This window comes from Pseudomassariella vexata (assembly GCF_002105095.1).
Source record: "Pseudomassariella vexata strain CBS 129021 chromosome Unknown BCR38scaffold_19, whole genome shotgun sequence".
NCBI classification, from domain to species: Eukaryota; Fungi; Ascomycota; class Sordariomycetes; order Amphisphaeriales; family Pseudomassariaceae; genus Pseudomassariella; species Pseudomassariella vexata.
This window is the reverse complement of record NW_024467974.1, coordinates 300,763-316,314: the sequence shown is the minus strand read 5'-3', so window position 1 is coordinate 316,314 and position 15,552 is coordinate 300,763. Positions and strand designations below refer to the sequence as shown.

General features: G+C 49.5%; 2 protein-coding genes across 2 annotated transcripts; both read right to left on the bottom strand.

The window, feature by feature from the left end:
- Positions 1-1,785: 1,785 nt before the first annotated feature.
- BCR38DRAFT_354455 (uncharacterized protein) lies at positions 1,786-3,445 on the bottom strand (the record flags this gene model as incomplete). The annotated part of the gene is made up of 5 exons (XM_040856883.1): positions 1,786-2,127; positions 2,207-2,541; positions 2,606-2,832; positions 2,891-3,225; positions 3,323-3,445. The coding sequence occupies 5 exons, from the start codon at positions 3,443-3,445 to the stop codon at positions 1,786-1,788; spliced, it is 1,362 nt and encodes a 453-aa protein (XP_040710758.1).
- Positions 3,446-11,682: 8,237 nt separating this feature from the next.
- BCR38DRAFT_354204 (isoprenoid synthase domain-containing protein) lies at positions 11,683-13,279 on the bottom strand (the record flags this gene model as incomplete). Its single annotated transcript, XM_040856860.1, has 10 exons — positions 11,683-11,767; positions 11,824-12,044; positions 12,101-12,134; positions 12,187-12,276; positions 12,331-12,490; positions 12,547-12,559; positions 12,616-12,770; positions 12,823-12,841; positions 12,909-13,035; positions 13,089-13,279. 10 exons carry the CDS (start codon positions 13,277-13,279, stop codon positions 11,683-11,685), a joined length of 1,095 nt encoding a protein of 364 aa, XP_040710757.1.
- Between the last annotated feature and the right edge of the window lie 2,273 nt (positions 13,280-15,552).

Below are 15,552 nucleotides of genomic sequence, written 5' to 3'. Positions count from 1 at the left end.
TTAGTTTCTTGGTCTGCCAGATCGTCAGCTTCATTTGATCTCCTGAGTTCCCGGTTACTCGTAATTCGGCGGTGGCAAAGGGGCAAACTTGGAATGGAGTCAGCAACATTATTTGAGGATATCCACACTTTCCGTGCCCCTCAGCAGTCCGATGCTAGCGTGAATAGTATGGCTACAGATTAGCCGTTGTGGCATATGAGTGACTTAGACTTACCCAACCCTGGCGAGTACGCTACGGCGTGTTCTAGAAGGGTTTGATGCGATGAGTGAACATGTCGAACCAGCCAGATAACAATACTTATACTATATCTAATACGCAACGATCCCGATTTTGTGATTCTCATTTCCAGCGGTTCGGGGTATGGACACGGTCATGGTAGCCGCTATTGTGAAAAAGCATATGATAAGGGGGGTCGAGGTCAGCCAGTTGTGCCGTCCCAGTGCGTCGAAGGTACAGGAAGTTGAGAGCGCCTGTAAGCCGAGGTACGGGCTGAGGGCTTCCAGTTCAGAGTTCTTGCGACCTACCGAAGCGCAGACTAAACCCAATCTATCAGCCTCTTTGTTTCGTTCATTCAATGAATAAGGTTCCTAAGCCCCACTGGGTCAGGAATTGGCAACTCTTCGTATCGTGTTGAAGTTCAACTTACATACCAGAGTAGAAGGCAGAGAATTGACTGTGTTAGCGAACCGCCCTGTCCATTGATTCGGTAGGGATGATTCAAACCTATTTCCACAGAGCTGCTGTAACAGAGCCTCGGTCGATCTGTTAACCAATGCATCCCTTAGCCTTTTCTCCCCGAACATAGGCTTGGATTTGGAGAACTAGCCCAATTTCCCAGCCAACTATTCTGATTTCCAATTAGGGAATGCCGTAGGAGGGTAGGGTATCTATATCCATTTGCACTGTACTCCTGCTCAATGGTTTTGTAGCGAAGGTGCTGCTCCTTGATAGTGAGGAGAAGATCAAAGCCGGACCTAGTTATGATCCTACAAGCAATAGCATACTGTAGTTTTCAGGCATGGAACAGCGATGTGGAGGGCTCACTAAATTTGCGATGCAACAAACAATCAATTCCAGGAGCTTATTGCAGATAAATATTCCCATTGGCCTTGGCTCACGCTTATTTAGTCCTTTCTGTTAGTCATACGTAAAAGGGCGTTACGATGGTGCGGGTAATACTAGCAAGGCCAAGTTTGCTTACGATGCCAGCGGACGATGACCCAGTTCTAGCTTGTCACCACGTGAAATGCCCAGGTCGTACTCGCTGTCGAGGACAGACCTAAACCATTTCATTAATGATCATGTGAAAGAAATCTATATGCATACGCAACTTACTCTGGTATGGCGGACACAAATTAGAACCTTCTTACCTAGTTGCGCATGCCAGTGAGGCATAATGAGCAGTACATCCTTTTTGGTCACCATCGAATTCAAGCTGCTTTTGCAAGAATAAAAGGGGTATTAAGCATTGAAGAGACAAAACACCACTCTTTGACCATTACATTGTGCAAGGTTGCATGTATGGACACGAGGAAGAATTGCAAACATTTTCCGTTCCGACGCAGCCAGAACCACAACCACTCATCGGAACGACGCGACTTCATCCAGTGTCGTTAATGACCGCTTCCGGAAACGAAGTACCCATCATACTGAGTGCAGGGGCTGCAGTGCCAACAAAATTTTCCTCTCAAGATCGATCCGCTAAGGGTGAAAGAGTTTTGGAAACTTCGGATGACCAAAACCGCCACAGCAACCCGACTCTACTCACAGATCAAGACACTTAATCATGAACTTATCAACGGCGCCAGCGTAATAACAATCCAATGCACCTCCGCATTTTCGTCCTTAAGAGGCGTCCAGTGAGACGAGAACTTCTCATCACCCCGAAACAAGGCACTGCGCCGGGTCTGCAGACGCAGATCAACGCTGATGGGATTGCCGAGGCGGATGGCATTGCGGACCTTGGGTCGGTAATCGTTCTGTGAGGTGACCATGTTTTGGCGGAAGAAGCGGAAGATTTCCTGGCCGACGATGAGACCGTCGGCCGTGTTGGCCGGGTTCAGCATCTCGGTGATGCCTTCCGAGTAAAATTTGATGACGAAGGTGTCGGCGCGGACGACGATGTACTGAGGAAGGGTTAGCTTTGTTTATTACTTATTTTTCTTCAGTTTTCTTTGGCAGTCAATGGCTGGGGTGGAAACTGACCTTGGAGTACGCAGTGTAAAATTCCTTCAACTGCGTCTTGAAATCTTGCCCTTCCATCCTGTTCAGGACTTTATCCTCCATTCCAACATCACTCAGGACCATCGTCCTAGGGTCGTTGATGCGAACGCCAAACGCCCTCAACAGGGCTTTTCGGGCTGAGGGCAGAGGACGCGACTGCTTGGTTGCGGGTTTGGACGGTACATCTTCCTCGAGGTCGACTGTATTAGAGGTTGACAGTACCTTCATGACATCCACATTGCTGTGGATCGTCGTTGAACAGTTAACTTGGCCGCCGATAAAGAAGGCGACTTTGCCCTGTTCATTGAACAAGGGGGCTATTCCGAGGCCACATATTAGTTTCTGAGCAGGGTAGAATTAGTCGCTGAAGGTCCTACTCACCGACGTATAGCAGGTTCCAAAATGGATTGCCGTTCTTCTTGTAATTAAGAATCAACTCGACGGATTCACGACAATCGTTGATGGCAATCTTGAGGCGGCGAACCGGCTCCCGATCTGTGTGGGAACCCTGAAGGAATCTACAGTTGCGTGGGATAATTTCCGGGCGCGTGTACCCCGTGACTTTGACAAAGCCGTCGGAAGCAAAGACAATGGGGTTATCTGCCTTTCTGATGACGAATAGAGATTAGCATGAGTGAGAAATGAAACGTATATACGCGATCTTACGTTGGATTGGTCAAACAGAAACAATCGCCCAACCCCTGGTATCTATGCCGATCACTAGCAAGCGCCTTGGTAGCGCTTAATACGAGCTGATAACGCACGAATCGAGGGTACACATCGGTAAAGACCAATTGTTCAATGTTCTCCTGCATGTCGCTAAAGAGCGACTCCATGGCTGGGAGTGTCGTTTTGACAATTGACTTCATCTCGCCGTGTACGTTTTTCATCAAATTGCTCGGCACACTGACCTGACGTGGTGCCTCATCTGCCAAGTAGGACTTGTGAATACAGGTCATGATACCCGCAAGATCATTCAATACCTTCTGGTATTGTTCAACCTACATATTTAAAACACCGTCAGTTGTCGCTCTGGAACCAAACGGGGTTATATGTGTACGCGCCATCATGCCAACGCCTTAAGTAAGGACTACAAACCTTTCCCAGAAACTCAACGTTCTCGCTGCAGAAGCGAGTCTCGCTGAATTTTTGCAGTTGGTGCGCCGTGGTCGGGTTATGAAGGACGACTTGGAAGACGGCCCGGCCGAAGAAGTCGGGCATGCGATTCGACGCACTGCTTATCTGGCTCTGTTTCGAGATAGAGATGCCGTCGTCGCTATAGGTTCGCCTATGCGGGACAGTTGGCCGGCGACTGCGGACAGTTCCTCTCTCCGAACCGCCGTTTCTCACACTGCCGAAGTCCTGCAACTTGGGCAATGGCAGCGCCTCGCTCTCGTCGTCTCTCGACTCGTCGATGGAGAAGGCTTTGACGCTGCCTGTGCGTGATGAAGGACGTTCATCAGTCTTTGGACGTGGCTGGGTCTCCTCTTCGGTGTGGAACTGGAAGTGGTCGAGGATCGGCGTGCGCGTACGATCATGCTTTTTGGCGGGAGCAGCTGGCCTGGAGGACTGGCTTAATGCACCGTTTTGGGCCCTCGAGACAGGCCGCCGGGAAGGGGGCAACTCGTCTGATCGAACGGCAGGGGCAGCTGGTGCGCTGACTTCTCCGTTAACCAAGTCGCCATCACTGTCGTCATCGATCGTGTCCTCCCCAGGTTTGTACTTGGGGAGGCGGGCGAGTCGGTCGAGTTCATTAAGATCGCTCTGGTCTTTGTTCTTGCGGGACGGGGAGGAGCGGCTGTCGTCGTCGAGTCCATCGTCAAATACGTATATGCGTTTCTTATCAGACCTGCCAATGGGCGGGGGCGTGGCTGAGCGGACGGTCTCGGGCGAGCTCTGTCTCGTCTTCCGTGGAGACTTATGTCTGTTACGTTCAGCTTGTGCCAGTATTTTCCTGGCGGCCTCGAGTTCCTCGGCCGAAATATAATCATAGTCAGGTTCTCTGGCGCTGGCGTTGGTGCTCGTGCGTGGTGGGCGAGAAGACTGGCGGTCTGGAATGTCTAGGGTACTTCGTGAACGGTTCTCACGATCGCGGCGAGAGACCTTGGCGATTTGAGGGTGATGCTCGCCAGAACTCGAAGACTGGTGGGCAGCAACACTGTCAAGCTCAGCTTGTGAGAGGGGACGGATCATGCCTCCATTGCATTCCTTGTCTGGGTCACTGTGGGCGTCCTCAATCCTGGCGCGGAGCACGAAGCTGCGCGGCGCTTCTGCATTGTTGACTTCAGGCAAAGAGCGGGAGTGACGCCGCTGGTGGGCATGGAGATTGTCGTCATTATGTTCGTCCCGGGCGATGACTTGTCGAGCCTCGTCTATGGCGCCCGTGTCAAGCCGGGAGATGTATCGCGAAAGAGGCCCGTCGTCCATGTCGTCGCCGATTGTCGATGAGGCATCATCCTGCCACGGTGACTTGGACCGCTGGGCCCTACGACCGTCACGACTGTACCCCATTTCGAGATATAGTTGCGCCAAGGGGATATAGCAGTTGTCGGTAGTCCGACTGCTTCAAAGTTCAGAGAGACTTAACACCACAACGCATCTCTTGGCCGACAGCAGCTTGCGAAAATCAAACTCTCTCGCGCACGCACCGAGGCGGGACCTGGCGTTGATATCCATTCTAGGCTCAATTAAGTCGCGTGGACTTCTCGGCGGTTTTGTTTTCAATCCTCATAGTCTCTGTCCTATTTCCCCATTCCCAATATCCCCCATGGAAGGGCCAGGGCGCAAGCATCGAATGAAGAAGATCCGCATCCTGGCATGTTAGGTAGCGGAAGCTGGCCTGGAAACTTGCTTTGTTCAATCGAAGCGCACCAAAATGGCTGAGCTAGCAGGCATGCGAGGCTCTGCTGTCAGTACACAATAGACTGTCACAGAACTTTACCCCATCGTGATCCGACGACTTCACACCCAGACAACCAACGCCATGGCGGTGGATCAAACGCATTCGTCAACGGTCCCCTTGTTTAAAGTATTTGTCGGGTCAAACAGCCCAGCTAGGGTCGGGGCATCGTGGCAAGTGGGGTCGAAACCAGGACTGGGCCTGTTGAAACACCAATCGCAATTTGCCGTCGCGTCTGACCACTACAGGAGCATTTCATTAATGACCGAGAGCCTGGACCGACCGAATCCAAGCGCACAGGGGACGAAATAGAAGGACTCTCAAAGTAGAGTTAATGAAGGGCGTATTGCCTTGAAGCCGTTGACAAATTAATTACAATTATATATATATTCAAATATGGATGTGTATAAAAAAAAACTTGGGACGGTGGTGGAGCAAGTGGCATTTACTGCTATCTGATAACTACACGGCAACTGCACCTCCGCGCCGAAATGCTTATCAAGGATACAATGTACCACAGTAGTTTGCGATGATGATGACCTGGCTCTTCTATTTCACCCGGGTGTGAATCAACTCGCTCTACATTTGCTAAGACCCCTGCGAGTTGAGGTGGTATTCATGGCAAATGCTACCTAATGCAAGTTACGATCGCCGATCTGTCATAAATGATGAAACCAGAGTATATGCGCGTGTATTAGATAGACAAGGACTTGACGCACGCTCTGATTTGTTCCAAGTCTCAGCCCTGTAGGAATCTAAAATAACGGACTCCCATGAGTGATGATCGATGATCCGTACATATCCAAATTCTGCACGTAACGTAGGATGGCTTGGTCTAGTATATGCATCTACGTTTAAGCTTGTACTCGAGTAGAAACCCTATGCCGGGTATCGCGGAAATCCCAACCGAATGTGCCAACCACATATTGAATGCAGCTCGGCATTTTGATCATTGCTGTTTACGATCTCGAAATGCTCCATGTCCAAGTTGCAGCTCCGGCTGGAGTCAATTACACCGTGACTGTCAACCATCGTAAAATGAGCTCAACAATGTTTGCTTGGGTGCTTGTTGGCCATTTCTAACGATGTGACCTCGTTCGCTCTCAATTTGACCTTCATCGGCGAGCGTCCGTTAAGCGGAAACGATGCAGAGCTTCAATTTCATGTACGTATTGAGTTGAGATTTATCTCGTCTGTAGGATGGATTCATCAAAGCTCTGGCCCCAATATGAGATCGGCGGTTTGGGTATAAGCCGACTATACCGAACAAATTCCTCAGCCAAAAATGGCCATACGCGGAAGATAACATGACTCGTCAACCATATGCCAGGGCAACTATGCCGCAACCAATCATGAAAGTCTGCGTCGTCATCAGCGAAATGTGGGGACGGAAGTCGATTGAGGCAATTGAAAGCAAGGCTTCCGCCCGTGTAGCGTGACCCTCGGCCGAGATTCGAGATATGCCTCCGGGCCTTGCGAATCGCTGTTCTTCGCAGCCAACCTTACTTCCCGGTTCTTGCGATATCGAAAACTGCTAGCTGCATGAAATACCTTCTTCGCAGCAAGCCGCAATTTGCTAGTTTGATTATCTACATAAGTACTCAAAACATAATGGGGTCTTATAGCGCTATTCTTTGCATACAGTTGTTATGTTTGGTCCTAGAAGGTGGCAGTAGCATGGGCCGACTTGTTTACTTGCTCTAACGTAGGAGCTTGGCTACAATGGCAGCCAATGCGTGCCTGGGTAAGAAGATAATTTGTGAGTAAAGGGAGGGGTCTCTGGGTAGCCCTAGTTGCTGGTCACTGCCCATGCCTTCGCATGAATTACCTTTTCCAGCTTGGTGTTGGTTCCTTAATACTTGGGCTAGTTGGTTGCATCTCGATCTTCCGGCCGGCATGGCAAGCGAAGAATTACCCAATCCCATCATGTGAGGGAAGCATGAAGAATAATATGTCGCCGGCGTGCTCATATGTCGCCTGAACGACATCCTCATCTAATCGACTTGCGCCTCGGCGTCAATTTCTTTGCTTCCGCTTCGCCCTCATTCCCTTCCACTTCCATGCGATAGCCTCTTCCATTCTGGTCTCGGGGTCCCACAAAAGTGCCGTCTCTATCAATAGAACCGAGTGAACTCCCTCCATCGTCTTCAACATCACCTACTGTGCTGCGTCAACTTTGAACTGTTCTAGCAGTCACAGCCCGTATTCCACGACCAAGATTTTACCCACAACTCTTCTCGCAGACCTAGCGTCCACTCCTCCTTATCGAAGTCCGCCTTCAGAACTGTCATATAGATGAGCTAGTGGTTCAAGTCAAGTTTTCATTTACTGAAATAGATGATGGCGGGGGTCTAATCACCTCATCAAGTTGTATTCCAAATGATTGCATTAAGTTTCTCCGTCTTTACACCGAACACTCTTATGAGGCATTTGTTTATAGCATATCATACCTTTAGAGACGAAAACGAGATGCGCTCTCTACATGTGAGAAATCTCACGCTATTTTCCCTCTTTCTTTCATTCATATTCCTACGAGTCTCAAATTTAATGCGGAGCACTACGTAAGCTTACAGAGTCTGAAGAGTTAACCCACATAATCAGGAACATGAGAATATTCAGGATTCTTGGGTAGGGGAGGTTTCAGGCGTCCATAAATATCATAGAGAATGTCAAAGGATTGACACAAGGTGACATGAACGAGGGTGACATACCGCCGGCGGACTTTCAGCGTGTCGTTATTTGCAGTTCATAACATGAAGCGAAGCAGATGGACAGCTGGACATGCTCATGCCTACCTGTTAGGTATATCTTGAAGGACTCGATCCTTCCTGAACACTCGGGTATCTCAACGGTATGAACTATGAACAGCTATTGTTGTTGCAGGGTTGATCGTACTTGCGACACTCTAGTTGCACGCTTTGGCAGACGCGCGGGCCTCTATATTTTATCTAATCGTCCATATTGTGCCGGCGTCTTATCCGACGTACACTATCTTGGTGAATTCGGGAGGATCGGGGCGTCCGAAAGTGGTCCGAATCATCAACCCCTGGGCTGAGTAGTTAAACTATAACCTGAGAAACCATACTCTTGGGCGAATTGTTAACCTTCTAAAGCAACTTCAGGCACATAGTACTACGTATTGAGACTAATTAATATGTTTAGCTCCTTTTAACTTAGCAATCGTGCCTTGAAACAGCCTCCGTCCTCAAGTATTCAAAGTGCATCACTTGCACCGTCTGTTGCACAGAAGCATATCAAGTGAATGTAAGTCGTAAAGATACACGCGAGATACTTTAGTGCCCTTGTGAGGCTTGGACCCCCCACCTGTACTTCCCTTCTTCACCTTCGTATGTAGCCGGAATGCCAGTACTAGTGCGATCCCATAGTTCATCCCACATATTGGTATGATCGAGACTCATTATCTTACACCCATAATCACCAGTTGAAGCTCTCTTGCATACTTTAGAAACAGTTCATTCGATGGTCAACTTACGAGCCCACTTTCTCAGTGACTGCTGAACCCTGCAGAATCCACAATGCTGCGACATCAACTACTGCAACCCTTACGAACTCTGCGCAACCCCGCACTCGCCCCCCTTCTGTTTTGCACCAAAGCTCAACTAGTTTCGGAAGCTTTATAACTTAGCAATAAATTGTACAAAGCTCAGAAACATATAATTGAGAGAGATTTAGTTTACTAATACTTATATAATTAAAATATCACTAACTATAAGTTCCCGAATTCTTAAGTCATGGTTTATAAGCTATATCTAACCTAGCTACTAAGAAGTTTCTTAGAGAGAGATAGTCTTTGACGTTCTTATTGGATTAAAACAGTTAAACGCCTAAGTTTAACTACAAGTATCTGTGGGCCACGGTTATGCCCTAGTCCGAAGGCGGTGTAGCGGCAATTGTAGTCTGGTGGGGTCAGACCGCACACAGCCAACAGAACAGTAGAGATACACCAATGAAGACAGGATCTACGCAGACGTCGAAGGGCGCCACATACTAACCGCATTGACCACCTTTTTGCATGTACCCCCATTTTGCAGGGAATTTCTACGCCTCAACAACACGACGTCTCTCAATTTACCTCGAAATTGCTCCCTATCTACGTACAAAATGGCTAATCCAGTGGAGAATAGTCTGGACGATTTTGAGCAGCGAATCGAACGCGCTAAAGAGCTTGTCCGTCAGGGCTCTTCCCAGGCCGTAGCAGCTCATCGGTACGGTATCAAGGGGACTACACTGTCCTACCGTATTCGTCACGGTAATTCACATCGCGACGCGGCCTCCAGGCAACAAAAGTTGACTCCAGAGCAAGAGGAGGTTATCGTGAACTGGATCCTATACGAAGAAGTGTGTGGACGGGCTCCTAGCAAGCGTTATGTGGCCGACTTAGCTGCCGAAATCCTCCTTGCTCAAGGGGATAACAATACACTTGGCCAACACTGGGTGGATCGCTTCGTTAGCCGCCATCCACAGATAAGTACCAAAATTGGGCGCTCCGTAGATGCTAGCCGAGTTAGAGCGTCCGATTCGAACAAGATCCGAGACTTCTACACCCTCCTCGAACGCTTACGTACGAAGTATCGTATCAAACCCGACAACGAGTATAATATGGATGAGACAGGTGTCCAAGAGGGGGAATCTGGGCATGGTACGGTTATTGGGACGTCTAATTCACGCCGGGTACGCGTATCAAAGTCGGACGCTTCGTCGTGGTGCTCCTGTGATGCGAGTGCATATGGGGTGTGAATTGTTGTATTGGGAAAGGATGGCCAGGTCAGCTATTCTGGCCTGGCAGAGCTCGTTTATAGCTCTTATCTTATCTTATCTATCTTATCTATTGCTATAGGGTAACCCCCATGGGGTCACGTATCATCTTGGTTAGAGTACATTTCGCATACCCAACGGGGTACACCTGTCTACGTATTTTCCGGCAAGAGAGTCCAAGCACAGTGGTTCCCAGACCAAAATATCCCTGAGTGGGAATGTACCGCGACGAGTAAGGGCTGGAGTAATGAAGTTATTGTGACGGTTGTCACGTGATTGACCCACACTGGTCTGAACAGATTGATAAGTGGTTGCAGATACCAAAGTCCCTGACTTTGGTATTGGTCTCTTTTGGTGAAGACACCTGGTACGGTGGCGTAGTGGCAAGGATTGCAACCCCTGGCGCGGCGTGACAGTTATCGCAAATAGGTGGTTAGGTCAGATTTTTCTCCCCGAGACGAAGCCTAGGGGTACCGAATGGCGACTCCTTATCCTCGACGGCCACCGGACACATATTCATGCCGAATTTATGTGGAAAGCCTACTCGAATAGAGTCGCCGTGCTGTATTTACCCTCACACTGCAGTGACGATCTCCAGCCGTGCGATGTCGGGCTGTTCTCACCTTTGAAGACCTACTACCGCCAAGAGCTCAGGGCTTACGCTTCCTACAAGGCTACAGCCCTAATTTACAAGCAACGTATGCTAGAAGCATATCTACGTGCCTCGGAGAGAGCCTTTACTACGGAAAATATTAAATCTGGCTGGCGGAAGATTGGTATATGGCCCCTAGGCTTCGAAGGACTAGTCGACGTATCTTGTGATCCTCCGGAGCCTCATACACCAGATCCTCCGCCTCATATATCACCACCTTTAGTTGCTTTTACTCCTCAGAAAGCGCAGCAACTATCTAGCCAACTACAGTCGATAGAGAAAGCCGAGGGCGGGGTATCTCGTAAGATTCGTACCCTAGTAGGCAAGGCGGGCAAGGCCCTTACACTCCAGGCCGCCGAGAATGCCAAATTACGTATCGAAAACGAGCAACTATATAAAGAACTCGATAAATACGCTCCAGATATACGCCAGCCCGTCGAGCCAGACCCGAATAAAGTATTCGTTAACTTATCAGCGATCCGAACAGCCCAGGACAAGCGAAATAAGCGAATACGGCCTATTTTACCGGATAAGCAGTTAGAAATTGATACTTTTCTCGAAGGAAGGGTCCCTCCTAAAAAGAGGGCTCGAAAGAATATATCTAAGTCTTCGGACACTTAAATTAAGTATGTTCTGTATATAAATAATATGGACGAAGTATTTAAGTTGATTCAGTTAGACCCTGCAAAATGGGGGTGCATGCAAAAAGGTGGTCAATGCGGTTAGAGCCTGAGATAAAGCAATACGTAGGCTCAAGGCGAAATAGTGAAACCAAACGTGGGCGGAATCCAATACGGTCACTTCCACTGAGCTTGTCCCTAACTTGACTCAACTTGACGGGCGTACATCAAGTTTTGGGTTTGAGGTTCACGTGCAAGCGATGTCTGCTACGAGCAGTTGGTAATTTTCAGGGGTATATATTTTTGTGTAGAAAAGTTGAAAGTGAAGGAAGAAAGCAAAATCCCGACCCCAGCCTGTCCATGCCTTCATGCCATCGTCCCAATTTATGTGCAGCTTTTCACGCATGTCTCGTTCTATTCCTGTCATGTAATCCGTAAATGTGGTGGTGCATCGTGCAAGCTTTTGTCGCCGAGCTGGTCGTGCAGCTCATCAAATCCACACCCGTTAAGATCATTCACTTAATGTTACCTGCATCTCCCGCGTCCTGCGCAGCAGTGCGCCCTCGTCACCCTTGAAGTAACGACCGGTGTGGAAGCTATTATGAACGTCAGTCGCATGCCTAATGGTGTAGGGCTTGGCTCATTAGCTTACCTCCAGTGAAGACTTCCCAGCGCGACGTTGCGAATACCGTCCAGGTATCTCAGTACTTCTCGGTCAATTTCAGCGCCCCAGATGGGCATGTCTGCTAGCGCTCTGTACCAACGCCTGTAGCAGGCATCGAGCATATCACCGACGACGTCAACTGCTTCCTGCAATGACTTGCCCTGCTCTGCGCGGATGAGGTTGATGATATTTAGCTCCTCGCCTTCCAACTAGAAGCTAGTTAGGGTTGGTTCCGTCTAAGGCTGGGTTGGTTTTCCATGCTTACCAGATCCTTCTTGTATGAAAGAAGATCGTTGTCGCTAGGAATCTGTTAGCAACGCGCAGCAGCGACATCCTCTGGATTTCGCTTACAGGAGTACCAAGTCAACAGCCACTTCTTGGCAGGCTTGGATAGAAGGATGATCCAGGACTGATTGGGGGATTTTGATTCCTTCAGCGTATCTGCACAATGTTAGTCAATGCGTCTGGGCACCATCACCAAATGGATTGGCATACTCCACAAGACAGAAGCATGGGTAAGCGCCAATGGTTCCTCTTCGGAACTTCAGGTAGCCTTGCACCCCGAGTTTGGCAATTTCGGTGTCTCGAGCCCCAACTTGGCCCAAGCAACCGAGCATGTAGTGCTTCAAGCATTTTTTGTAGCGGTGTTGTAGCTCTGTGTGTCCGGATTAGCACCAAGGTGTGTCCGCGATACCGCGTCGAGGCACATACCTGGAGATGATCTCTGCGCAATAGTGGTCAGCGGAATTCTCTCGGTCCCCGGGTTCAATCTGTGCTTACCTCTCTGAATCGATACCAGTTGACCTGGAACGCGTACCGTATAGGATACTCGTCGGGCGAAATGGCAGGATGCGAGTCGTCGAGCAGTGAAATCATGTGGATGATCTCCTCTGCTGCCGCGACTGTGTTTTCTTTGAGGTGGCCTTCGTCGAATTCTGGAAACATGTGTGAGTATTCAATTAAGAAAAATGTTGCAGAAGCACGTACGGTCATCCCAAGGAAATGCCTACAGCCAGAAATTGTTGTTAGTTTATGCCTCCACGTCGTGTGAGTAAGGAGAGAGAGGAACAAACCCAATGTTGCCAATCCACCAGTGTCCGAAGCGCTTCAGCATCGCCATTGGGAGCCCAGAACGATACCAGGTAGGTGAAATCGGCTCTGGAGTTGCGATGGGCCGCTTTCTCGTCGTACCCCAGAACGCTTTGACATGATCAGCACCGACTTGGTCATGGCGGTTATGGGGAAATCTTTACCTGGCAATCCAAGTATCCGCTTCAGCTTTGACTTGCTTATAATGCTGGTTCATTCGTGGCTCGATGGACATGAAGGACGAGAAGGTGTCTGGCAAGAATAGCGTGACGTCCCTTTTCACCAAGGCCTTGGGACTTTCAGGAGGCGTCACATTGCCACTGCGGGGACTGTAGTGAGCGACTGTCGTGTCCATGTCTGGCGAAGGGAGCAAGCTGGGCTTGATGGATGTCAGCAAAGCTGATTCTACTGTCAACGAAGCCATTTTGAGTCAGGTTGTTCTTCTCAAGTCAAATTGGTCTTGATCGTGATCGTGAGAATGAGAAAAGAGCAAGACGGAGGGGCGTGAGAAGGACTTTAGCAACTGAATTCTCCACCAAGAGCCATACATATATCTTCTGATCTGGACAGTTAACCCATCGATAAACGCTGACTAGGATGAGCAGATCTAGGACCCAGGTTTCATACCCCTCCCGCAGGTGATTTGATATAGCAGGTGGAGCAAAAGCTCGACTGCCCTCTTGCGTGAAGCTGGAGCAGAGCCAAGTCCGCCGCTCTGCTCTTTTGGGTCGCCTAAGTGGGCAGCCTACGATAATGGCTATAGACCTCGGCGGCAAACCATGTGATATCATGCGGGCCACGGTAATGGATTTGCCACAGTTCCCCGTATACAGTAAAACATTAGCGGTGAACGAGCCAATATTATGCGGGAGCTCCCTCTACCCCTGAGACGGAGGCATTTTAGTATAGTTCCTGCTGCTGCAGCGATGGCGCGGTATCGCCCCATAATAGTTGGTCCTCATCCCGCTGTTGTAATCAGGGCCCAGATATCAGTTATCAGGGCATGAGACCCATGAATCAACGAAGCGTAACGTAACGTAAGGCTGTGCAGGTTGAAAGGATCTTGATGGCAGCGATTGACGTGTTGGCCGCCATCGAGCATTCGGCAGGTGAAGCCCAGTATGCTCACATTGAAAATCCTCGCACTGGATTTTGATGATGAGCCGACATGCAATCATGATAATTATGCAAGTAGGTTTCCCAAGTTCCCCGGATTTATGTCCAACCACCGTTGGGACCTTTGTGTCGCCTCGTATGGGATTGGGTCCCAACTCAGGTTACGGAGTAGTTGTAGGCAAAACTTGACCTTCACTAGCACGCCCCACAGCGTGGTCTACCTGAGTCAGGTCGTTCAGGAATAGATCCACAGATTCAAGGAGTTTGCAACTCGGTTACGAAATCGATACAGACGAAGCCGGAAGAAGTGATGAAGCCCGCATCGCGGTGGTCCAGTTCCAAAATGGCATCATCCACCGGCGTCGAGCTCTGGGCCCCTTCCCGCGGTGGCTGTTGGTAAACTAACGAAGTCAATGAACATAGACCCGGGCGTCCTAATGCGGTCGGGAATTGGGCCTGCAGAAGGGTTAGGATAATTCAGCAAATGGGGGCAGGGAGTTCTCATTGGGCCGACTGTATCCAGGACGGTTCCATGTTTCGGCCCGGCAATTTCAGGACCAGTTAGTTGATCGGAAGCAAAGATAAGATGATGACTGCTTTCGTCGGCAGGTAGTATTTTGTGGGATTGCGTGGTCAGGTGGTATCGAATGATACTTCGAGTGACTTCAGAAATAGCAATCGTCGATTTTAGCCTCGCGGGTAGATCAGCCGTAAACAGATCCCTGGACCGGGGAACTTCAGGAGCGGTAATGTCAAACCCCTCGGGCCGTATGCACTCAGCGCATGAGATTTATTAAGTGCCGCAAATATGCCGGTGGCTGGATTGAAGTACCTCAGCTGGCTGGCTGGTTGTTTTGGTTCGATTTTCTCAATGATTGGATCACGGTTGTTTGCGCGACTAAACATCCTCGCCTTCCTCCTGGATGCCCCGAAGTTGGCAGCTTGGTTTCAACCATAGTGCGGCTCTGGTGGCCCGATTGCTACCGACTACCATTGTTTGAGTATGGTTCAGTCTAGCACGTTTGCAACCTGCAGGGTCGCCTGCAAGGGCTGGGTGACATGGCTCTGGGCAGGGGCTAGCGCCAACGATGATTTTGGCTTCCCGAGTAGGTAAGCTGCGTAGGTAGGTACCAGCGGATACATGTCCGCTCCTGCTGCCAGTGCAACTTCAACTTTTAGCGTCGAACACCTACCGTAGTCTGGTTGAACTGTCGCCACATTTGCGCCGAGGCACCAATGTCCAACTAGTCCACAGGGTGTGCAAGTAATTCGCGAATGAACACGAGTAGTTGGGCCCAACTGGATGGATCAGTTCACCGCTTCATCATTAGCGTTTCCGCGGCATGTCGGCATCAACGTGTTTGCAAGGGCACACAGCACATAAAGGCCCTTGTCCACAGCATTTGTGACAGGTCGTTGCTTGGCGTTGGCTTAAGAAATTGAGAGCAGCGTATGGACAGTGGCACTGGCCACCGAAAGGCAGAATTAGGCAAAATCAAAAACATTTTTCCC